Below are 26,598 nucleotides of genomic sequence, written 5' to 3'. Positions count from 1 at the left end.
CCCACCCCAGAGGAGTTCCACAGCACAGCAGCTGTCAGAGTAAACACACACACACACACACACACACACACACACACACACACACACACACACACACACACACACACACACACACACACACACACACACACACACAGTGCACGCACATACACGCTCTGCCTGGTCCGTAACAACGCAAAGAAAACAAGTCTCTTAAAATATGACGATTGACATTTTCTTGTTTGTCTCAATGAGGACATACAGATTAGACAGATCAAGATTAACCCGACCACTAAAATATTTTATATACACCGATAGATAGATGATAGATAGATAGATGAACATTTTTATTAATATTTATTTATTAATAACAATAAAAATTAGAAAATGTGTATATAATAATAATAATAATAATAATAAAATAAATTAATTGTATCCTTATTTCAACAAATGTATTTAATAGTAATAATAATAATAATAATAAATACTAATACATTATTATTGATCAACAACAATAAATATATTTATAATAAGAAAGAGAAAATATGAATATAATAATAATGATAACAACAACAAAAACAACAAGTATCACTATTAAACTTTCATTATTTTATCAAATGTAATAATAAAAAAAAATAATAATAAATAAACAAATACCGATAATATTTATAATATTAATAATAGGAAAAAATATAAGAAATGTGTATTATAAAAATAATAATTCTCATTTTTCCAATATTTTGGATTTTTGTTTTAAGTAAAAAGATAAAACATAAAAAAATGAAAGGTAAGGAAAAAAATATACACATAAACATAAACTGTTATGAGTCATTTTTTCCCAGTTGAGGACGTCCCGTATGTCCCCAAAGGCAGGTTTCGGAAAAAGTAGTTCACTTTGCAAACCAAGTAAACCCGCACGCACTGTATTGTGTAAACACCTGCATAATATTTTCATAGAAGTGCGTTTGTCTGCTGTAAACGCTGTGGACTCAAGGTGTGTGTGTGTGTTTTGTGTTCGGCTGCAGAACGTGTGCGCTACATCTGCGTGTGGGGAGAACGCAGGCGGTGTTATTTAAAGAATGCACAGCGAGTTCACTGGGGAATCATTTTCCTTGACGGGGAGAGAAAGAGACCAGATTCTGACCCGGCCTTCACTTCTCCCCTCCCCCTCGCTTGCGTCTCTCTGCTGGGAGTCTGTCTTTCAGCACGAGAGGAGGTCAAAGCAACCGCACTCTAAACACACACGCTATGACCCCCTCCCGCGTCCGTTGAGCCGTCCCAGAGAGCCACGGTGCTTCCCTAATTGGGATGATTAACATTGTTGTGATTGGAGACACGTTTTTAAACGGTTCCTCGCTGAGCCCAGGGAGAACGCTTGGGTTGTGAGCCAAAGCAAAGAGCACCGCTAGCCTCTCTCGCGCAGACAAAGAAAGGACGTTCTCTTGTGTGGATAAACGAGCACCTCGACCTTCTGTGATCGCACCGACATGTGCCTCTGCTCTTACCTTGTGTTGGTGGGCGGGGCTGAGTTCAGGACACTCCTCATTGGTTGACTGCGACAGCATCCTGAGCTCCTGTTGGCCGAGGTGTTTAGTCTTGCACTGCCGCTTGCCCTTTGGTTTTTCAGGGTCGCCGTGCCGGCGCAAACGAGATGGGAAGGTGCCGTCGGGGTCTGGAGAGGGCGAGGAGGATCCCAGCGACTTGCGGTGCTCCTTTAATCGCTGCCGTTTTTCCGAGAGGTGAGATGGAATCGAAGAGGAAAACTTCCGTATGGTATCGGCACAAAAGCCATCAGAGAGAACAGGAACTGCTAGAGAGAAAGAGAAAGAGAGGGATTAAAAGAGTTGGCTAATATTACGCTCATGTTAAAATCAGAAAAGCTGAACATTTTTGGTCCATTTCTGTGTTGATTGTGGTGGAGAATCCACGTAATTCTGCAAAATGTAAAAATTTGGTAAAATGCATTAAAATTAGCTGAGAATGTTACAGTGGGAAGGAAAATAAAACAGAAAAAAGATCAGTTGAAACCGTTTTTGTTTGTGTCGTTCCTGCACTGATTATGGTGAAAAAGCAACGTAATTCTACAAAATGAGAAAATTTGGTAAAATGCATTAAAATTAGCTGAGAATCTTGCAGTAAAATGAAAGGAAAAATTTAATTTTTTGAAAAATAAACAAAATAATTAATATTTAATTGCTACACCAATTGTGGAGGAAAATCTATGCAATCCAAAAAAATAAAAATAATAATAATAATGATAATAAATAAATTGGTAAAATGTGTTCAAATTAGCTGAGAATACTACAGTAGAATAAAAAAATAAAATAAACAAAAACAATATTTAATAAACATTCAAATGGTGGGAGAGAGTAAGAATTATGTAATATGTTCAAATTTGCTGAAAATATTACAGTAGAATGAAACAAATTCAGCTAAAATGAGACAAATGGACAAAATATTTAAAGAACATTCAAAGGATGGTAGATACATAAAATGCAAATGTTACAGTAAATAAAATAAATTGTAAAAAAAAAATACTACAGAATATTGTAGCTGCAGATTCTATATTAGCAAACTTTTGAATTGTAAATTCAGAAAATATAACTGGAAGGAAACAACACAAAAATAAATAGCAAGAGCACAAATTTGGGATTCACGGTTTGTGCGTTTGCGAGAGATTTCATCACGGGCAACACACACAAATATCAAACCGACAGAAGCTTCCTTAAAGTCTCGTTAGGTAAATCAGACTGACAGCAGTAGAATGAACAGCAGCAGGCTGACCGCCTTATGAGGGACGGACAAAGGACGAAAAGATCTACAAAAATTGATGCATCCTTTGCTTCGCCTGCTTTCTATTTTTCATCACGTGACCAGAGCTCAAGCAAAAGAGGCACGTTTAAGCGATAACATCAACCAGCAGAGAAGGACGGAAGGGAAAAGAGGGAAAACATGAAAGGAAGAGCAAGATAAGAGAGGGAAATCAAATGAAAAGGGAAGCAACAGCGAACAGAAAAGGAGAAATGACGGACGGACGTAAAAGTGGAAGAATAGAGAGAAATGCAGCAGCGAGGGAAAGAGACGATGAAAGGGTGAGAGCAAGGCCGAGAGAGGGAGAGAGAGAAACCGAGCACGCTCCACATCTGTTCCATTATTCATCATATTCCCCGTTCAGTCGCGCACACACACACACACACACACACACACACATAAAGCCAGCGAGAGCCCCACCACGCAGAGGAAATTTCTCTCACGCATGCAAGCAAGAACAGAGGACGCCAAAGACAGAAGACCACATAGCCAACAAAAACACGTACTAAAACTACCAAAACACCTATATATCTATCAGCCAGGCCAAGTACCAAATTATCAAATTAGGGCGATAACCAGATTTTTCTCACAGGCTTATTAACCGATAAATAATATCAAAATATAAAAACAAGATAAGTGCTTGTTTTAACAGTATTCAAACTTTCCATTCATTTGTTACATTGTTTCAAATTTGGTTGAATGTTTGCAAATTTGGTAGAATTTTAGCAAATTTGGTTGAATTTTTGGTAATTTTGTGTCCAACTTTTAGTGCAATTTTAGTAAAATAAGAAAAATTATTTGTATACAAAATGTGCAAGTTTTGTTTATCAACTGATAAATTTAAGCAAATACTGCATGCATTTTTACATTCACTAAGAAAAAAAACCCTATCAGTTTTGTATCTTCACATTCTTGGTGAATTGAGTAATTGTGTAAAATAAACATTAGAAATTTTGCATACCACCAAAAAAACTTATTTCTCATTTGCAACCACAAAAACTTCTGCAGCAATTTCACTCACCCTGCTATCTAGATATTGCCTAACCGAAAAAAAAAAAATCCCCAAAAATGACCACTACTACCAATACTCACAAACATGCACAAATTTACAAATCGTATCCTCACCACGAAATCAGATCCATCACACATCAGCGGCCTCTGCTTTGATTTGGTTTGGTAGATGAAGCTGGCAGAGACAAAAGCACCTTAGAGAACCTTCAACACGCAGACCACCAACTGTGCAACTGTTCGTATTTGGTGTGTGCGCGTTTGCACACAAGAACCCATCCTCATGGGCAAACTGTTCCAGCCTGCGTAAAGTGCTCCTCTCCTTCAACAGGCTAATTAAAGTCCTACCCCGAGAACCCTTGAGACCGGATTCACCACACCTACCCCACACGCACACACATAGATGCACAGAAGTGTGCGTGCTCTGCAACCTAAGTGAATCACTCAATTAGCAAAAGGGGAGCAAAGACCTTAATGCCTTTAAAAATCAACAGAACAAAAGCAGCGCGCTAAAAACGCACACACACACACCCTGGGGCTTACAGCGGAGAGTCGTGCATCACTGGCATGCGTGTCTTGTCTCTCACACCTCGTCATAGACAACACAAATTAGCCTGCGTGTGCGTACCAATTCCCTCGGCTGAAGAGCGAGAGTATGTGTGTGTGCGATGGGAGACGGATTTTGACAGGGACATCTGGGGGATATTAGCCTCCCATTAGCACGCAACTGGGCACACACACACACACACACACACACACACACGCAATAATGCATTAACTAGCAAACCATCTCTCAGCTTGAGTAAAACCAAGATGCATATGTATAGGACATATTACTCACACGCACAGAGTGAGGAATAGAATGAGATAAAGAGTCTCGTCTCTCGTCTTGCTGCTCTCTAATCCTCCTGACAGAACGCCAGCACAATATCCAGCAGCCAAGATACTGACGGGCAGCCTCACACACACACACACACACGCACACACACACGTTGTTATTTGCACAGTTGTGGAATCTCATGGCTCATTACTCTGCGGCATGCGCTTTCTCGGCGATGCTTTTATACCAACAAGGAAGCGAGCGCCTGAGAGTGTGTGTGCGTGCGTGCGAGCGAGTGCGAGCGTGGCTTGTCAATCAACAAGAATCATTATTGCTATCCCAAAGCCGCAGACACAGGGCGATGTGCTCTGCTTTCCTCTAATCTGCCTCTCCCTACTGCCTCGCTCTCGTCTTTCACCTCAGTTCTCCCCTCAGCGCTCCGTATCCTCTTTTCATCTCTTTCACTCCTTCTCTTCCACCCTTTCCCTCTGCTTTCTAACAGCCGTTCGTTCCCTTTCTCTTTGTGTCTCATTTGTTCACGCTGCTTGTGTCTCCCTGCTCAGTTCTCTCCTTCTGGGTCCTTCTCTGACCTGCATAACTTAATGAGACTTAGTCTTAGCTTAGAGCACCATTTACAGATCTGCCAGTCGAAGGAAACCGAAGGGTGTAGTATGTAGGGCGTAGTATGCAGAATTTAGTATGTGAATGGATATGTGTGAAAGGATAAGTATAGAAATAGTATATAGTATGTAAGACGTAGTGTACATGTGGATATAGGGAACATTATATAGTAAGTAGGGTGTAGTGTATACCATGTAAAGTGTAGTGTGTACTATACTAGATGTGAGAAGGTTGTATGCCATAGTATGTAGCTTAAAGGATACAGACTGTAGTATGTAGGAGGTAGGGTGTAGTATGCTGACTATAGTATGTAGTGTGAAAGGATGTAGTTTGTAAATTATAGAAAGGTATAGTATGTAGGACGTAGTATGCACATGTGTAGGGTATAGACTGTAGTATATAGGGAACATTACATACTAAATAGGGTGTGGTGTATACCATGTAAAGTGTAGTGTGTAGATTGTATGCCACAATATGTAGTTTTAAGGATACAGATTGTAGTATGTATTGTGTAAAATGTAGTATGTAAATGCAGTATGTAGGATGTAGTATGTAGTATGTATGGCATATGTAAGGTAAATGTCATAGGCTGTAATCTATGTTGGATGTGAGGCCATAATATTTAGGGTGTAGGGAATAGTTTGCGGGAAACGGGGTGTAAAAGGTAGTGTGCAGAGCGTAGATTGTAGTTTATAGGTTTGTACCCTACAAAGGGAGATACTACATAGACTGCATTGTGTAGAGTGCAATGCATAGGACGTAGAGATGCAGTATGTAGGGTATAGGGCATAAAGTGTAGTATGTAAGCCATCTGTAGGGCGTAGTATGTAGTTTGTGGTGCATAAGAAACAGCACTCTCTGTATCGGCATTCTTTACCTGAATGGTTTGTGGCTAAAAGAGGAAACTGTTTAGTCATGCAAATAAAACAGGATAAAGACGACAAAACCAATTTACACCGTTGTCCCATGCCATCTCAAGTCTGAGGTCCTTTTGACACAAATGTCCTCTAAAGATTTTCACAGACAGGCTTCTCTGTTCTACCCAGAATGCTTTGCTTTTCACTTACAACCATGCATTTAAATGAGACCTAATGAGAAGACGTACCTGTGTCGGATTCTGGGTATTCCAGCTGGTCCTTAGTCCAGCCTTTCTCCACTTCTGCTTTCCTCTTCACCCCCTTCTCTTCAAATCCATTCGCTTTGACCTTTCGATCCACAGCGGGGACACCGTGGGTGACTCTCGGGAACTCTGAGGGGCAAGGGTCAAGCTTTTCCCTCCTGGCGGTTTGGAGTTGAGGAAGAGAGGCTTTGGATGTGGGAGACAAACCCATGTTGGGAGCCCCGAATTGTGGCCTGTCATGGTTGAGCTGCCCCTGTCTATCCCACAGTTCCTGGAGATTATGGAGGTGGCGGGGTTTACTGAGCCGAAGACCCGTCAACTCGATACACACCTTCAGATTCTTCACCTCCTGCTCGGAGGGCTGCGGCCACACGTCTGTGGAGAGAGATAAAAGCAATCCATTTATACCTTGTATTAACATGATCCAATCTTAAGTGGTCAGCTGGATACACCTGGATTTACTACGCCTCTCAAATCAGAAGGGTAGGTTCTGGTTTTGTGACCGGTGTTGGGAAGGCTACTTTGGAAATGTAATGGGTAAAAGATTACAAGTTACCCTACTTAAAATTTAATAAGTAGTGTAAGTATTTCTATTACTTTATTAAAATAATGTAACTGATTGCATTTGATTACTTTTTGAGTACTTTTCTAACAAATGTTTTCAAATGTTAATCATTTTGAAACATTTAAAGCAGGCAGGGTTAACCTTACAGTAGTAATCAACCCTAATTTAATTAAATACTGTCAGACTTCAAAATCCTTCATCACTTGAATTAAGATTATAATAATTTAATTTTAAAGCACAGCCACAACAAAATCAGACTTTAACACCTCTTTTTACTTTGAGATCTTTCTGAGGTTAAATACAGGTTTAATATATTTGAAATGAAATCTTTGCATAGCTAGAAACGGGAAAAAAAAGAAAGAAAAAAAAAAGAGTTCATCTTAAAAAATAAAGCATGGACACAAACCCAAATAGGAAATAAAATGGTTATCAAATAAGCATGTGTCCTAAACTCCTGAAACATTGGTGTCTCGTATTTTAAAGCAGTCAATGGAATTTGGGGGCAAAAAAAAAAAAAAATCATTCAAATCTATGCGTGTTAGAAAATATTCAGATATAATGATATTCAAATGAACATTTTCATAAGTAACTGTAATTTAATTACACTTTTTTTTCCCTCAGTAATTGTAACAGATTACAGTTACATTTATTTTGTAATTAAATTATGTAACTCAGTTACATGTAATTAGTTACTCCCCAACACTGTTTGTGACGACATACATTGCGTACTAAACTGCGCCCAAATTTCATGTTCTGGCATAATAAGTATGTGGTTATATGAATCATTAGCTGTTGCTTGACTGACACATTTAGAGCGCATTAGGCTGTACGCTGATCTCTGACCACCAAATGTTCACAATGCATCCCCTGAATTGGATCGTAATGCATCTCCACAATGCACTGCAACCCATTTACAACTGAATTTAGCAATGTTCACTTGTGTCAGTGCATAGTATAAACAAAGGGTTGCGCACTTAGAGCAGGAATTGTTTTCCAATTGTTAACAGAGTTGTTTCCTTCTAGAACACAAACACCCACCAGTTTGATAGCTTTTAAATTAAAGTACAGAGCTGAACAGACACCCACGTTTTGCTGACAAAAACAAGCTTTCTGGGACAAGTTTAAGCGATGCGAGTTTATACAAAGGTTGTTTTGATGTCTGAAAACGCCCTTTAGACTGAGCACAAAGAGAGAGTAGGGTAGAGAACGACCGGCAGTTGTGTTTATTTGGACCATGTGACGGCAATAAACACAAATCAAGATGAATCAAAAAGGTCAGCGAAAGGATCAAAGCTGGAGCAAGCAGAGGAAAAGGGAAAAGAGCAGCGAGAGAGTGAGACGTGTCAGGAGGCCGGCGATAAGATGAAAGACAGAGCAGACCATCCGCCACTTGGAGCTGGTGGAAAGAAGAGACGGGAAAAAGAGGACAGACATGCTGAAGGACATTGGAGAGACAGACAGCCTAGATGTCTACCTGAAATCAGTCTCGCTCTCTTCGCCGCGATGCCATTATCGTCCTCTCCTCTCGTCCGTCTCTCTCCATCTCTCTCTTCTGCGGTGTGCGCGCAATCAGGGTGGCCTTGGCTCTGTTCCAAACCCAATGCACGTTTCCTGCCCGTCGCCGTGCCAACAGACCCCTCCTCCTCTCCTTTCACATCCCTCGCTCTCCTCTCCTCTGCTCGGCGGGACTGCGGGACATCGGCTGGTGGGCCGCACCGCTGGAGCACGGGAACTCTGTTGTTTGCACATGTCGGCGTCGCACCTGCGTGGCCACACAAACACAATTGCGTTAGTCTGATACATTGCGTCACCGGTTTGCAAAGAAAGACCTTTTTCCAAGTTCAAAAGAAGCGCGACAAACCAGTAGAGGCCGAGAGTAGACAGAGAGAGATACAAAGGAAAAGACTACAGAAAAACAACCCCGTCCCCCCCTACCCTGGACACTTGCGTGTTTGTGCTAACTACACCACACCCATCCCACACGGGGAGCTAGACGGCAAACAGGGACGCTCGCTCTCTCTGCGAGCTTAAATTAGCCCGAAACATCCGTGCCAAGAGCGCAAGCGGCAACCCAGCTCGAGTCTCCTCTCCCTCCCCCTTCCTCTCTCTCCTCCCCCTCTCCTGCTTTCTCCCGTTCTGTGTGTGGCAGTGAAAAGCGCTCCTTGAGAATGTCTCCCGGCAGCTAAGAGCAGCAGCGCAGATCAAAGACAGGCGCTAGGGGCTCACGCTCCATACCGCCCGCTTCTCTCTTTCACACACACACACACACACACACACACACACACACTCGCACCATATATAGCATCACATACACGTCCTAAAATCATGCACTCGCACATTACGCAGCTAGCTGACACCTTATAAGTCACATATAAACCAAATCTATCAAATTTACCAAAAAATACACATTCCACAAAATTAATAAAAATGGTGCGCAATAATGCATACAAAATGACTTGATTAACACGCTCTCGATGCAGAACAGAACTACCTTTATACTGGCCTGGGTAAGAATGCAGCCCACCCTGCCCCGGGCTCTCACAGACACGCACAAAGCATGTGACTAACACCACATGCATCCCATAATTCATGGCAATGTGTGCACCATAGCAACTCTGAACCAAAACAGATCACCATGGTAACATCATTCGCGTCACCCGGAGAGAGTTAATGTGGCCATTCTGAGAGAGCGAGAGAGAGATGTTGAAGGACAGATGGGGCATAAAAATCAAGAGAGGAACGAAGGACATGAAACATCCTAAAAGGACACACAAAGTCAAATAATCAATTACTTGAACCACATTGATTGTTAAATAGAAAGGTATTCGACAACTTAAAACTATAGAAGAAGGTTTTCTGTAGCATTTTCACCTTCAAAGCTTCACAGGAACTGCCGGTCTGCCGAGCGCACTCTGTTTATGTAATCCAGAGCGCTGTTAATTGTCCGTGTGGCTGACACACATGCGAACGTTCACACGCACGCACGCACACACACACACACACACTCTGACCCACATGCACAGGAAACGCCTCGCCTCTGTGAAAGCCACCAGGGAGAGCGAGGTCACATAGCAGCAAAGTGTTGATTTGGAAATCTGATGGCATTAGGCCATTACCAAAGCTCAAGTGGAAAAAACAAGAGCCAAAACAGCAGAGAGAGAGACAGAGAGAGAGAGAGAGAGAGAGAGAGAGAGTCAGAGCATGTGCATGTTTATGTGAGCGCTTCCTGTTTGAGGGTGGCGGTGGCGGAAGCCATGTTTACCACGTCGTTTCCGCTGGTTTAACGCTGTAGCATGGAGTGCCACAGCACAGGGACCGTCCCTAGTGACAAGGGGAGGAAATGTAGGGGGTGCGGTGAAGAACGAGCAAGCGCCTGTGAATCTGGGATGGATACTGAAGATCGGATGAGCGAAATGCATAAAAAAAGGCAGCCTGCAAGCAAGACGAAAGTTAGAAACGTTTCACGAAAGACAGAGAGTGTGAAACAAAGATAGCCAGAAAAGAAAAAGAATATAAAAGGGAGAGCAGGAGCGGGAGAGGGATTGCGCTTGTGTGTGTGTGTGTGTGTGTGTGAGAGAGAGAGAGATGTTGAAGGACAGATGGGGCATAAAAATCAAGAGAGGAACGAAGGACATGAAACATCCTAAAAGGACACACAAAGTCAAATAATCAATTACTTGAACCACATTGATTGTTAAATAGAAAGGTATTCGACAACTTAAAACTATAGAAGAAGGTTTTCTGTAGCATTTTCACCTTCAAAGCTTCACAGGAACTGCCGGTCTGCCGAGCGCACTCTGTTTATGTAATCCAGAGCGCTGTTAATTGTCCGTGTGGCTGACACACATGCGAACGTTCACACGCACGCACGCACGCACACACACACACACACACACACTCTGACCCACATGCACAGGAAACGCCTCGCCTCTGTGAAAGCCACCAGGGAGAGCGAGGTCACATAGCAGCAAAGTGTTGATTTGGAAATCTGATGGCATTAGGCCATTACCAAAGCTCAAGTGGAAAAAACAAGAGCCAAAACAGCAGAGAGAGAGACAGAGAGAGAGAGAGAGAGAGAGAGAGAGAGTCAGAGCATGTGCATGTTTATGTGAGCGCTTCCTGTTTGAGGGTGGCGGTGGCGGAAGCCATGTTTACCACGTCGTTTCCGCTGGTTTAACGCTGTAGCATGGAGTGCCACAGCACAGGGACCGTCCCTAGTGACAAGGGGAGGAAATGTAGGGGGGGGTGCGGTGAAGAACGAGCAAGCGCCTGTGAATCTGGGATGGATACTGAAGATCGGATGAGCGAAATGCATAAAAAAAGGCAGCCTGCAAGCAAGACGAAAGTTAGAAACGTTTCACGAAAGACAGAGAGTGTGAAACAAAGATAGCCAGAAAAGAAAAAGAATATAAAAGGGAGAGCAGGAGCGGGAGAGGGATTGCGCTTGTGTGTGTGTGTGTGTGTGTGAGAGAGAGAGAGCATCTTACCGTTGTGCTGCTCGGTGTGATCGGAGAGGGCCGAAAGGGCTGCGGAGGGCCTGGAGCTTGGCTGGCTTCGTTCCCAGTCTCCCGCTCCGCGCTGGCTCTCTGCCAGCTCCCTCTCTCTTCCCAGTCCGGGCGCTGCAGACGACACACACCCCTCCTTTTCCTTCAGCTCCAGCTCCGAGAAACGCATCATCGCACGCTACACAGACACACACACACACGCAGCACAATCGTGAAACCAGATCCAGTGTTACGAGCACCAGCTGTAAAGCCTGTCTCTCGTGTGCTCCAGTACAACAAAAATAGAGGGAAAAAACAGAATAAAACTTGCATAAAATAAATCTGCAGTGAGAGTAGAACAGGAGCTAAAGCGCATTAGAGTAAATGCAGCAAATGCATATCAATAACTTATAACAAAATCTAACTGATATAGGTGAAATCAGGGGATTTATTTTACTCATATTTGACCATGCAATTTTCAGGGCCCCTCAGAAAGGGGGAAAAGGAAGGAAATAAAGTCTAACTTCACAACCGCCTGTGGGCGCAAAACCAAGTGTTACTCATTTCAACTGATTAGTAATTTAAAAATAAAATGAACTGACCTCCCAAAACGCAGCTGGTTGACTTAAATTACTGTCCTCTTGTGATAATCCTTCCATCTAAGCAATCAGAATGGGGCTCAATGTCTTTTTCAATGATTTGAATTGAATATTTACACAAAGTTAACACATCTGCAAACAAACATTAACTTACCCTCATACACAAAAATATGGGGAAATTCATGATATAGTTGAGAATGCTAAGGCTTGTTTAAATGATGTAAGATAGTTATGTGGAAATGTGTAGAACATACTGGGCTTATTTAAAAAGGACTTTCCAAAATGTGTGGGCTATCTGAAATTAGGGCATTGTCTTCCATCAGCCTCTCCCTTGCTCTCCCTCCGCTGCGCGACTATGTGTGTGTGCACTAATGACTCTGCCAGTCGGCGAGTGCTCTGCTCGCTGCTGCTGGTAAGAGCTCTAATCTTCCCCATCAGGAAAGAATGGGCCGGATTTCACTTAAGCTGGGAGGGCTGCCACCACGCACATGGCTAGTGGGGGCCTAGGGGTGTGCATGTGTAGAGAGAGGAAAGGAGTGCAAGATGGAAGCGTGTAGGAAAGGGTGTGCGATTATGTTTTGGTATGCCCCGCACACACCGGTCTCCGGGGCTCACCTGCAGGTTAACAGTTGCCTGCAGCATTATGTGCTAGCAAGGCCACGGCATGCATGCGCACACACAAACACTCAGCAGCTGAGCTTCCGCACGACTGGGCAAAGCAGCCACAGACGGCACTTTGTGTTAACCCTTTCAGCCGTTGACTGAACCACACACTCAAGTGTGTGTGCTCTTGTACAAACGCCCAAGTTCTCTCATGCTAACTGTAGAACTGCTGCCATTAAAGCCTGTTTGACAGATTCACAGCAGGGGCCCAAAAACTGCTAGAAAGAGAGAGCAGGAGAGGGAGTGTGGGTTACGAAGATCTGTAATTAGCAAGGCGTTCAATATAACAGAGTGTGGAAGGTAGATACGAGTGCCCGTTCAAAGCCGGAACTAAGGTCATTGAGCTATTTTTAAAGAGAAGCTGTAAATCTCAGGATGGCTGGGAACTTTATCTAATTCAATGACAGCTACTGGTACATGAAGAGTTGACCAGGGAACAAAAAATATATGAGGTGTTCTTACATTATAGCACTCTTACTTGACCTTAAGGGATCTGAATGCTTCTCAAACTGAAAGTGTGACAATGACATGTGACATGGTCCAAAACTGCACAAACTTTCCTATTCATCCCAACCGACATACAATAATTGCAGAACTCACCTGCAAGGCTCGCTGTTCCCGGCTCAGTTTGCTGGAGTCCGCATACAGCTCAGTGGTGACGCACTTGAAGCGGTCGCCAACATAGCCTGAGGAGTTGGCTATTCTTTTGGCCAAGCTGGATTTCTTGTTTTTTGACAAGCCATGTCCTTCCTCCTCATCCTCATGGGACTCTGCATCTTCTGGTACATCCTTGCCCAGGTCCACATATTGTCGATTAGCGTGGTGCCGATCAACTTTGAATTCAGCACCATCAGCTCGAGCCCTTTCGCCGGAGGTTCTGGCACAGCGCAATGTCTGCTCTTCCAACATGTCAGGTAGTGGGCTATGCTCAGAGGAGCTTTCCTCACTCTGGCTGTGCACAGGAGAGTCAGACTGCTTCTGTGGCCGAGGCGGACTGCATACCTCTGCCTGCCGCTCTGAATCAGTTGGCCAGGATACGGCAGCCTGGCCGGAGCGCAAAATCTGCATGAGCTCTGGCTCTTTCCCCTCAGAATTACTGCCACTCTCATTCCCCATCCCTGTCCCACTGCCGACTGGCTTAGCTGGCTCTTTGCATTTGGCATCGACGGCACTATGTTTGTCTGGCTCTGGACTGCCATCTGTGTCATCTTGGACCAGGTCGATACAGACAATCTCCTCTTTATTCACTATGTAAGGCTTGTTCTGAGACTTTGAGCCCAAAACTTCTTGCCTCTCTGACTCCCTCTCAGATTTATAGCCTGGGTCTATGTCAGTGATGCTTTGGCGCTTGTACCGAGCCTCATCGTGATGCCAAGGCTTGTCCAGGGGTCTGTGCCTCAGTTCCAGACGCTCAGTGACTTTGTGGTCCAGGGGTAGGTGGGGAGACATTAGTGGATGGACCATCTCTTGTGAGTCGTGGTAGGTCAGATATTCTCCATGACTGGGTGGGATTCCGTATGGGATACCGGGTTTGTGTGGTAAACGTGCTGAATACAAACTGTTAGTGCTAAGTAGAACTGGATGAGGGTACACTGGCCCTTTTCCTGACAACTGCAAGTGGGAAAGGGAAAGACTCTCGGGTACTGGGTATGAGAGATATCTGTTAGAATATGCTAAGCTGGGAGGAAGATAAGTTTCACCCTGAGACATGTAGAGATGGCTTGGAGCATGTCCATTCTCCAAATGTGATTGCTGAGGCTTAAAGCCAATTTCAGGGGTTTCAGGTTTTTTGAGTGTCTTTGAGGGCTTTGTAGCTGTTGGGGTCTTTTCTGGTGGGGTGGGAACCGACTTTGGCCATTCTCCATTAATCTTGGGAGAAGGTGAGACAGATGATGGCCGAGATGCTGTAGTCATGACAGCAGGAGCAGAACTTGGGATTGAGCCATTGTTTTGGTCATCAATTCTGGGACAAGAGGAACTTCTTGACTGTGGCACCACATGTTCAAGATTCTTATTCTTGATGATGCTGGAGACTTTGTTTTGACTTGCCTCAGAGCTGATTGTCTGGGAAGGACTTGGCACCACCCAGGAAGATGGTAAAGTGCTAATTATCTCAGGCCTTTCTGGAGTTTTAGAAGAAGTGCTTACTGTGGAGGATGATGGAGAAAGAGTTTCTTTTAAAAGTTCCCTGTTTGGGGGAAGTCCATAACGGGCAGTAGGGGAGTAGCCAAGCTTGGCTAAGGCCTCTAATTTTGGGGGATACCCATTGGTAGGTCCTTCAAAGTCCATGATTTTGGCAGACAGGTCTAAAGGCTTGTCTGCTGGGTCTTTGGTAATAGGCCCCTGTTGAGGTGGTTTCTCAGAAGAGGTCTTAACAGGTGAGCTGCTGCTCTTTCTTTCATTCCCCATACCTCTATTGGACTCCATGGTTGCCTCTTTGGCTTTAGGCTTCTGGCTAGCAGGCCGAATTGGAGAGCGAAGCTCTTTGGACATGCTGCTAATGTAGACAGGGTGAGCAACCGATGGTGAAGATGACGAGGATGAGGAAGGACTTCTGTACATAGGCTTTTGGAAATCCATAGTGCTATCCACAAGAGGTGGGGGAGGGGGTGGTGGTGCTGCAGGCGGCTGAGAGGGGCGTGGTGTAGGGCGGGGCGGCTGCATTACATGTGAAGGACATGAGTCTACTGAGACTATGGAACTGGAGCTGCTGCTAACACCAACGCTGCTACTGTTGCTAACATTACTGCTAGTGCTGCTTGTGTTTTTGCTGGATGGGGTCCGGATGGACTTGCTGTTGCTGGCACTATTTCCACTGCTGCTGTGCTGCCTATCACTGGGTGACTGGTGGTGGGGCTGGGTCTGCTGATGAATGGTCTGCTGCCCAAATGCTGAGGGCTCATGGTGAATCCTTGGACCAATACTCTGTATCGTTTTGTCCTGGTGGTGCATCATAGGTGACAGTGCATTAGGGGCAACAGTCGAAGTGGGGATCCTGAGAGGAGGAGCAAGGGGCGAAGATATAGGTGCAGGGGGATAGGGGGGCATGTAAAACAAGCGCTCTGTACCAGCTGCACTGCCTCCTGCACATAGAGACTGGTAGGCCAGATGCTGGGGAAGGTAAGGTGGTGGTTGTGACAGGATTGATGCTTTATACATGTTCAAAGTAGTGTATTTACTGGAGTCTAAGAAGGAGTACATTCCAGCTTCATGGTAGGGATTCATCCAGGGAACCCGCAGATAGCTGCTACCACCATTGAGACTCAATTCTGGGGGTTTATCTGCTGGTATGACCCGTCTGTCCAACCCTAAAGCATCTGCACCAGACCCAGGCACAACCAGCGGCTTTTGAATCCCAGGAGGGGAACTTTTATAAAGTCCAACATAACTGTTTGCGGTCTTTCTGCTGTCGAGAGACACATCTGGTTTGTAGAGCAAGTCAGGGATCCTGTCACCAACATAGCCCTTTTCGGTCTGCAGGGTCCGAATTCCTGGTGGATAAACCATCCCTCCGTGAACATGGAGGCTCTCCCGCATCAGGCTGGCCCGATCGATGCCAAGTGCACTGAGATGGTTCATTCTGCAGGTTGTACTCGCATCCACCTGGGACAAAAGAGCAGAGAGTGGTAAGGGTGGGGGGAGAGGGAGTGCAGAAGAAGACAACAAACAAAGAACAATAAGATTCAGACAACGAACAGACAAGTGAACAAAAGGCCAATACAGATTAACAGCAGATTCAATCCATCCAATCTTTATCGCCCTTCACTAAATGAGAGGGCAGATTTATCACTGAAATAAGAGACTGCATGTGATAAGAACCACAAAAATGAATCACAGCACATGACAGACACCACAAGTGGTCATTTTATATAAACATCAGACTTTCTTATTAGAAGGTCAGAGAGAAAAGCATCTCACTTTCTAATCACAAACTGATTCATACAAAGTAATCTGATTATTTTCCCACCACCTTAAAAAAAGCTAATAGGAAATTACAAGGACGTCACAACACATTGCACTAGTCAAGGTCAGAACAGGCGAACGCAGAAAACGTTTTTTTAAATGTCAGCTTCAGCGAGGTTATAGTGCGGGAAACGCAGCAGCCTTGATGTATGCTTTCTGGGCAGTCTGGCAGACAGCACAGATCGGTCTTCCCATAATACCTGAGAGCAACCTGGGAGTCAAATTATGCCAGTCCTGGCCTGTGCATTCTGAGAGAATGCATCTGTCAACAATGGAAAATTCTAATGGCAAGAAAACAGGTGATTACGCTCTTTGCAAGCATGACAGGTTGATATATTTCAATGTGGGAGGGGATAGTTTGAAGTCTGTCTCTCTATGAAAAAAATAAATGACACAAAGCTGTTCTCACGCATGACTAACTAAAAGAGAATATCTGTTGTTTACATGCATGAGTATGTATTAAATGAAATGCTTACCATGCTTTGAATGAGGACTCTATTTCTCTGTTAGTTCTCAACAGATTCCCTGGTCTTCACCATCCCATAAGGATAATTTTCTGTTGGAGAAAAAACAAAAACAAAGATCTTATACGTCATGCAGCTCTTAAGGCAGAATATTTACAACATTCTATTATTTATTCATATACCATTTTCAGTTCAGGGTAAACACAATGAACCGCAGTGAAAATGAACCTTGATCACTGAGCGGAGAAATTGGCATACTACTGCTAACATGAGAAGAGAGAGAGAAAATGAGAAACGACCTCTTCATGAGGCCTTGGCCTGCTTTTCCACATCCACATGCCTTCGTCTCCACGAATGGTCACCAGGCCACGTGCCTTGTTATCTCAGAGCAAGTGCTCTGATAAGGAATCCCTCCGTGTTCTGTACTCATACAGACCAACGCAGGGGGGGTCATCATTACATCGGAGAAAGCAGCAATCAAAAGCTGCCCCCTCCCCCCAAAATACTGCCGCCCAGCCCCACGGCTTGGCAAGACATTACAGCAGAGCTTTGTTGAGTAGGCGAGCTGCGCCTCTGTTATTGATGGCTCTACAGACCCCAGATTTCAATAACGCAGACCCAGAGCTTATCTAGAGACATGGCCACAGTCGCTGCTATTGAAGGAGTGAGACAGTTTGCCCTCTGTCATCAATCAAACCAACCTACACACATACACACACAGATGTGCATGCATCACTTCCATAGCAACCTGTGCTGCACAACAGCTTTAATGCACAAGCAGAATGTATTAAGACAATTACAATTTATCACTAAAAGCAGTTGCATTTATGCAAAACAGTAAAAGATGCATTGCTATTCAGGCTAAGCACATGCACGTGAGTAGCCCGCTTGCATTTACACGCGAAGTTGAATTATTGTTCTATAACTACACCAGCATTAAGCCGCCATTAAACTTAATAAACGTAAATTCTGCCCCTGTTCCCGGAGCGTGTGCCTCCCTTCCCCCATGCTCCTCTGCTCGCAAAGCCTAATCCGACCCTGCCGTGGGGAGCGCAGCAGAAACCCACTCGCCTTGGCCATTCAGTCACGTTCTCTGCGCTCTCATTTTCCGTCCCCTCTGTGACCCGCTCTTTCATTGCGCCAGCGGGGGCGAGGACATTATGCATTTGAGGGGCGCTTCGGTAAGAGGGGTACTCACCCCCCACGGAGGAAAGAAACCTCCGCTCTCAAAGACATCAATCACAAGCCAAGCTCGCCGGGCGCTTTGTCTGCCATTTAATGCAGGTGAGCCAACACTGAATCGAGCTGCATTTGCTGTTATAACTTTGTTTCTAATCACCTTGGCTTTCAAACTAAACAAGACTATACAAAGGTTAAATTTTGCTATGTATTTTACGTTCTTTAGCCCCGCCATTATTATTGGTTTGTCGTTTCTGTCGTTGCGCTGCTCAAGAAAAAAAATGTTGTAATTTTGCAGCGCGTAATGTTAGGCTCACTTCAAAGCTAATAGACCGTGCAGGTAATGCGCAAAATTATAAAGCAAATAAAAAGTACCCACATATATACACATTCAAATTATGATATATAGCCTATATAAAAACTAAAAGAATGAATTACTAACAAAAGAAAATAATCTTTGAATTTGCCATTTGGTATACAAAAATAAAAAAAGATCAAAACAACTATAGGCCTAATGCTTAGTATATTTTACAAGTAAAAATTATTATTTTCAATGCCTACCCAAAGACGTTTGCGTGACAGTGTGGCACGGATAAGCCAAAGGCACCAGGCGTGAAAGCCGTTGCATCAGGTCGGTGTTGTTGACAGAAAAACACGAGATGATGTTATAAAGTGTGCGGAGAGCTGAAAGAGAGTGTTAAATGTTTAGCTCCTGAGGTGTGAGTTTTTGCAGTAAGGCCTCAAGTGCAGAGAAAGGAAGGCCGCTGAGATCTCCACCTAGGAGCCCCAGAGGCCCCGCCATCAGCTCTCCAACTGTGGCAGATCGCCAAGTGTATCGTCCGCCGCGCCGACACTCTCTACTGCTCTTAAAGTGGCAGTAAAATGTTTTATAATATCCGTCAGCAGGAGATAAAAACAAAGCCGAATGAAGGGGGAAATACAAGGACAAAAGCTTTTCAAGACACGCGAAATGTAGGCCTATAGCCTACTAAAATGCATCGCATACCTCCGTAACTTATGTAATACAGCCCTTATGTGAAGAAGATATTTTCATTAAAGCGCGCCATTTCAAAGAGAACTGCTTTGCAGTGAAAGGTATGGAGCTTATCTTTATTACCTTAAGCGCAAAGCGTCCAATGTCTAACTGAAAATGAACGTGTGATAGCCTACAAGGTGCTCCGGGTGAAATATGCGTCCACATTACTGACACTCATACATAAATTATCCTAGATTATCTCATATTAGCGAAGGCCAAACTCAGATCCATTTTACACTTTCTGTGGTAATTATAAATAAAAGCAGAATATTTATTATTTTCCTTTTTAAATGACTCTGAACGAAAATGCACTTTTGCAGCATTTTACTTTTAGAAAACAAACATATAGGCCTATTATTATTATTATTATTAGAAGAAGAAGAAGAAAAACACTGAGTTTTAAGGAGAAAATACTTTTATAAAGACTTCCACGGCAACGTCATTTTTGCAGCATCTAAAATTACATGTTAAACATTTTTGAAGCCCATTGTTGATAATTTCATACACTGCATATTATGTATCTTAGAACTGTCTTAAATGCACACATTTAAATAGCCTAATATTTTCACTCTTGACACACCTGACTAAAAATTACACATTTCCACACATAGGCTAAATATTGATATATTGACTGTGCGGGTTAGCCTAATTTTATTTAACTTTCAGTTTAAAAAGTCTTGGTCTGGGAGAAATATTATAGGCCTATATAATTCATAATATTTATATGTAAAAGGATTGATTGATAAATTGCAAAATAAACAATGAAGGCATGGTAAATCGTTTCTAGGACAATATTAACCAGACTTTCATATAAAAATAAAAATATATTTTTTAATCATCCCCATGTGACACAATTGCCCGCTATAAAACAAAAAATTTTGAGAAAAGAAAAAAATCTTTTGAAACCTATAGTTTGTCAAACAAACAAAAAACGTTATCTGTATCTTTTAGTCAAAGGGTCAGCATGCATGTTTCGCATCCCTATAGCCTACAACACAACACAAAACAAAACTTTTCATTTTTCTATGCGCACATGCATTGGCTGGCCCATTATATACATATAAAAAAAAGAGAAAAACAAAACATACTGCGGGCAGGGCTCGGATATTTAAGACGCAACGTGTACAAAAGTGATTATTTGCCTGCAGACATTCAGCTGCGAGAAGCGATACGAATTGCTGCGAGCCCCACGCGCTGGCAGCGCTCACATTCCGCTTGCGGCCCCCGCAGCCATTCCTTTCTCTCGCTCACCTCCCCGTCTGCCGCGTGAGCGCTCTGCGCTGCTCTGAAATGGTGGGTTGCGTGCGTGTACTCTAGAGACTACAGCGATGGCTCTAGCCAACCCTCTCTCTCTCTCTCTCTCTCTCTCTTGTCTCTTCTTGCTTGCGAATACAAATCGATACGAATTGGGTTCTCTGAGACTTGGGACCCGAGAACTGCTATTCGGAACTGGTTCCGTTTTTAAACCCGAGTGACGGTCGATTCCGTAAAGGGTTCTTGAACTTGCATCCTTCCGCCGATGTAGAGCGAACCCTGCACTTTAATTGTGTTTATTGCACTAATATTCAGCGGTACCAGAACCTCACTGCTGAGTTTACAGTGCGAAACGTTATAGCAGCCTACGATCCACGATCTAATGACTTTCCACAACCTGTTCTCCGAACGAATTACTCTGAGCCGGATCTTTTTGGTGAGTCAAATGCACTTGTGATTCAGTTGGACTGAATTAATCTGATTCAGTTACAATTAGTCATGTTCCAACTTCCATTTGAAATGAACCAAGAAATGTTGTTCATAAGGCTCATGAGATGACAAGATGTGAAAATTATTATTATTTTTTTCTCCCCAAACATTTAAAAAGTCCTAAAAGAACCTTTCATGAGGAGTTAAGGACGCAAAACGGGCACATTTCTTACGATTCCCCTACCCTATTTAATTCCAGACACCCTAACTAAGCCGTTTTTAGCTCGTGCACAAGATAATGAGCAGATTATGTACCTCATCCCCACTTTACTCATTAATATATATCTTGCTATCAGACTATTAGGTGACACATTTTGTTATTAAAAAGAGCACATGTGAATGCAGATAAAATATTTAAACGTCTAATATGGATAGCTAAATGCGTGTTACTTCTAAAGCATTACCTCTTCAGGGTGTGTGGTTTTGTTTTAATTGAGAGCGGTTTTATCATGTCTATGTATGATGACTTTGCAGCTCATTGCGTGCTGTTAATCGTTTAACTAATATACCATTCTCCACCATAATAAGGAGAGACACTGGCTAGTAGCTGTTTATTAAAGCACCAGATTACTTAGATGGTTTGCTATGAGAGAAAAAAAAACATCCTTGTTGAAGTTGCACTTCTCCTTTTCGGTTCTAAGTAGAAGCTAAAGTGACTGTCATTTTCAAACCACGTCTTTATAATCTATCATCTCCAATACAGTGTATTTGTATCAAAAATCCCAGCTTTTAACGTGAGAGAAAAAAAAAAAGAAACGCAGCGCAAAGAAAAGAAAACAATGTATCCATGGGTAGGCGTCGCTCCGGGAGCGCGCAGCGATCCGTGCACGCCGGGGCTCCTGCTGCGGCACAAAAGCTCGGTGAAGCGAAGAGAAGAGCTCTCCCGTTTCAGCGCGCGCCGTCCCGCGGGACCACTCGGACCGAGAAGAAACTTCAATCAAACCGTGACGTCTCCAGCGGGAGCCAAACTCCGAAATCCGATCCGCGCGCATCTCTCCTCCCTCACACGAACTAAAACGCTGGCGAATAAAGCCAAACGGGCTGCCAAGACAAAAGCAAACTCTGGCAACACGATTTAGTAAAGAAATCAACTCTGTGAGGATGACTGCTCGCGGGTGCTTGGGTGTTAAACATAAAATATTTAATATTTAGCCCAAATGTTTTGCAAATTGTTTTTTATGAGATGATGAATTGATTTGTTTTGACAGATGTGCAAAGGGTCTATATATCGACTGCTCCAGATTCATTTCTGAAACTAAAATTCTAACCAATAGCAAAAGTTGTTATAAATACACAATATATATATTATAAAGCGTCTAAAATAAACAGAAAAGAAGCCTTTTGTCCCAAAGAACTTTACTTTTGCTTTTTATGTATTTTTTCTCTCTCTGCCGTAACTGCCAGAGCACATTTCAAGCACATATTTAGACAGACTAAAATATTAATTCTTCATATATACCGTTCAATCGTCATGCATTTTGTTAAAACACAAAATAACCAGCAAAAATCATCTAAAATAGCTTATTGACCGCAGTGGGCTGGCCTCTGATGTTCTATCATAGGATATCTCCGTAACCTCTAATGCAGCCAAACTCTGTTATGTGGCTCATTTTGATTTCCGCCAGATTCATGGCCAACATCAATCACTTAAAATATTCCGTGAACTGTGGCACCGGTTTAACTCAGGCCATGACTTGTCGGTCTAAATTCCACCCGCGGGTATGTATAGAGCATTACAATACGGGGCAGACATGTCACACTTTCTGTCTTGCAAATCTGACGCTGACATCGGAATATAGGCTGGTCTGTCTCCAGCAGACAGGCTCCGTGGGTGAGGAGACCATGCAGGCGTGAGCTCACACTGAGCTGACGGGCTATAAATAAACAAACCCGGAGAGCTGGGGGTCCCGGCAGGGCGAGTCGGGGGAGTGGACGAAATAAAGGGTGGAAAACAACAGTTCGTATACAAACACTGTAATCTTTAATTGCATCAACAAAACAGAGATTAAGAACAAAAATAAATGCATGCGTAGAAATATAAAAAAAAGTCCTAAAAAGTCTAAAAAGTGGGGATCATTTAAGACTAAAAAACTGAACCGCTGTACGGAAGCTTCGATTATGTTGTTTTGAACAGATTGGAACAAATAATGAGCAGATTGTCGGCTTTTATATAACATTAAATCTGTCATTAGTTCCACTCTATAAAGTTTGCAATGTTTGATTTTGCACCAAAGTAAAAAGTCTTATTCAGTTGAATGCTTCAGTGTGTGTATATACACTCACACGAATTAAGGCTTTCAATTAGAAGCAGAAAGGGTTTTCGTGATTTCATATTTTTCTCATTTAAGGGCAACAAAGAACTCCTCGCTGTCTAGTTCTTCAGAAGAATATCTAGGCCTACGCGAAATAACCCAAAATGTTATAGCCTACATTGATCTAAAGAACCTATAAATATAATATCAAGCACTCTTTTAATCTACAAAGATCCAATGGGCCAATTCAAAAACTTCTACAGCCAAATGGGTCTTATTGGGAATCCGTAACAAGAGCTGTTGTGGAACAACTTAAGAGTGCATGCAGCAATACGCGTCAGATTGAAATGCACTTTTAAAATTGACAAGTGTGATTGAGTCAGGCTAAAACACTGGATGCCAAAAAATCCGCGGTAGCCGTTTAGGCAAGCCTATGAAAATATGGATGGATCCAGGGCTTTCTTTCCACCAGGATTCATACGGATACGCTCTGACATGTTTGATTAATAGCGTCCACAGCGCTTTAATTATGCAGAATAGCACGTCGCAAGCATTTAGAAACGAGACTCCTGTGAAAAATTAACCCACTGGTTTGACAAAGCAGGCCAGTAACTAGGGGCCTAAGTTTGCCTCAGCATAACCAACAGCAACCCATCTTCACTTTAGCGAAACTATTTTATTTCTGTTTTGTCTAAACTCTTTACAGATAATTGAACAGCTTTTTATCACGGGTGATTTAACCAACACTCATCAAGTCAACCTAGATAAACCTGGGATTAGGTGTCTTATTCAAGGCACAGTGATAATGGTTCATTGATCAGCCCTTGTGGGAATTAAACCTACAAACTTTCAGATACCATCACAGCTCTTTAACAGCTTGGATTCAACCCTGAGGTTTTCCTACAAAGCAAGCATCAGGGTGCGACAACCCAGCAATGTCTGTTATTAGAAAATCGCACGACAGTCTGTGTGACATAGTGAGTGAAATATTTGAAGTGGAGAAAAAATAGCATCAATACGGATCTTAATGTCCAAACGGCCGCGCCTGTCGAGGACAAAGAGGTTTCTCAAACTTCAAAGCTCTATGATAGATTATACACAAAACTGCCAGTGTCTTCACTTAGTAGAAACCGGCCAAGTCATTTCTTCCAGTCCCGGACACAACCCGACAGCGAATAACTTTGAGCGCAAGAAGGTCGCGAAGTGTCTCGTCAACATTCGTGTCTATTAACAAAAGGAGGACTTTACAGCGTCTCCACAAAGCGGTCATACTGAGGACTACCTCGCTTCAATGTTAAGCACAGGCTCCACAAGAAACATTTAATTCATTTGATATGACTTCATAAGCTTCTTCTGCCCATAACGTTTCCTTTCAGTCCTCTCACAAAGCTCTCTGAAAAAAAAAGAAAGAAATGGAGGTGACCTCCAAACGTGTATATACTTGTTTGGAGGTCACATCCAGTTCTTGTTTTCTAGGAGCTTTGAAAGGGACCGAAAGGGATCATTTATTGAAATTTTCATAAGGTTAGCAAGCGTCATATAAAAGGGCGAGGCTCGCGAAATCAATAGCTTGCGCGGTGTATCCCGATCGGAAAAAGAAAGTCCACGCGCCACCGCGAGCGCGCGCTGCCGTCTTATTACTCAACAAGAAAAATAAAATAACACACGTGAATTTCACAGAAACCAACAGTTCCACAAATCTACGATTTGATTTCACTATGAATAGGCTGTGATGCACAGTAAAAAGGTCAGCTACTAAAAAGGAAAGTCCCGTAATATGGGAAATGGTTCGTTAGCTCGTGAAGACAGTCCTCGGATTGACAGAAAAACTAGATTATATAGACTTTTAAAAATGAAAAGCAATGTCTGATATTCATATACAAACACAAACCACCAGCAAGAAATGTCAACAACATCGCCGCGAGCGCGACACCAGTCAGCCCAGAGACAAAATTTTGAAAACTTATCAGCCTATAAGTTTTACACCGAAATGTGTCAAAACAGGAGTCTAAATGCGAAGGTTCGTGGTTTAAAATAGTTTTAGGTATCAAAAACAAACCCTTCTTTAGCTTTGCCAAAGGTCCGCACGAAACTGATCGGACGCATTTGCCTACACTGGACAATGTAACGGAACAAACATAAGCAGATAAGACATGGAAAACATCAATAACAAACCTTAAAACGTTCTTACCTGAATGTAGTGATGCTTGTTGTTCATCGAGTCTCACGGAAAGTATGGGGTTTCCTCTTTAAATGCAAGTTTTCACTCTTTTAGTTTTTAAGATATGCAAAGATTCCCGTTAAAACAAAAGAGGATCAGATGCTCCTATTGAAAGCTGCATTACTATGTAGCCTATAACTCAGGTCAATCTACTAACCCTAGTTTTCTCTGTGTTTTCAAAGGAAGTCCTTCAGAAGTTCAAAGTATCTCCGGACTTGCCGAATACGAATATCCACTCCTGGAAAAACTGTGAACACGAATAGGAGCTCCATATACATCCATGCAAAAGCAGTCGAGCGTAATTCCTTTGATTCACACGAGGAGGACGGCTTCGACACGAATCGCGTGAATGCACAGGTGGCGAAAAATCCCCCGGGCTCTGGTTGAACTGAACTCAGTCTGCTATATGACGCCTCGCAGCGCCATGTTGGGCTCAGGCGAGACAACGAGCGATCGAGAGCCACGCCGCGAGAACGGCAGCAGTGTGTTTGCTCGTGTGTGCACGGGCCGGTCCACACACGCACATTTACGGACCACTGGCCAACAAAACCGTCACACGAACTCCCCTCTCTCTCTTTAATCTAACGGACCGATCGCGGAAAATTTTTCCGTCTCTTTGTCCCGGTTCCGATACGCGATATCCCTGGCGCGCGGAGTGCTTTGCGCGACTGCTGCTTGTGTGTGCGTGTCTCTCTGTAAGCGCGTGCAGCGGGGAATGAAAGCTGAGCGCAAGACGCCTGTCTCTCCCTCTCTCTCGCTCGCTTGCTCTCTCTCTCTATCTCTCTCTCTTACCCAGAAGGCCAGTCGGGGGAACAACCGCAATTACCATAAACCCAGTAGGCTGCGCTCCCTCTGTACGACTCGATGCGCCCGTGTAGAATACAGCGAGTGGGGGGTGTTTCGCACAGCGTACGGGCTCCGTAAACAAAATTAATCGGCAGTGCCGCTGAGAGGCTTCTGGAAAACCACAAAACGGTATTTTTGGCTTATATTATAAAGAGAGAAGGAGGCGGTAGGTGGATTTATAGGGTGTTTTAAACCTTATAGATGGTTTATATAGATATAAATGT

The 26,598-nt window shown here is 43.3% G+C and overlaps 1 protein-coding gene across 4 annotated transcripts in view; it reads right to left on the bottom strand.

Annotated features, from left to right (window-relative positions):
• bcor (BCL6 corepressor) overlaps positions 1-26,598 on the bottom strand; it is a 49,800-nt gene that overhangs the window by 18,566 nt on the left and 4,636 nt on the right. The window contains exons 1-8 of one of the 4 annotated variants that reach the window (XM_058760124.1): positions 25,499-26,236; positions 17,110-17,189; positions 13,271-16,273; positions 12,011-12,067; positions 11,412-11,607; positions 8,399-8,686; positions 6,345-6,734; positions 1,485-1,786 (exon numbers count right to left, since the gene is read on the bottom strand). In XM_058760124.1, the coding sequence (XP_058616107.1) occupies positions 1,485-1,786; positions 6,345-6,734; positions 8,399-8,686; positions 11,412-11,607; positions 12,011-12,067; positions 13,271-16,273; positions 17,110-17,112 (4,239 nt within the window). In that variant the 5' untranslated portion in view covers positions 17,113-17,189; positions 25,499-26,236. Of the gene's footprint in view, positions 1-1,484; positions 1,790-6,344; positions 6,735-8,398; positions 8,687-11,411; positions 11,608-12,010; positions 12,068-13,270; positions 16,274-17,109; positions 17,190-25,498; positions 26,237-26,598 lie in introns of those variants that run through there. The other 3 variants (XM_058760121.1, XM_058760122.1, XM_058760125.1) reach the window with 3 other exon arrangements.

Source organism: Onychostoma macrolepis, chromosome 22, assembly GCF_012432095.1.
Source record: "Onychostoma macrolepis isolate SWU-2019 chromosome 22, ASM1243209v1, whole genome shotgun sequence".
Classification (NCBI taxonomy): domain Eukaryota; kingdom Metazoa; phylum Chordata; class Actinopteri; order Cypriniformes; family Cyprinidae; genus Onychostoma; species Onychostoma macrolepis.
This window is presented reverse-complemented; position numbering and strand designations above follow the sequence as displayed.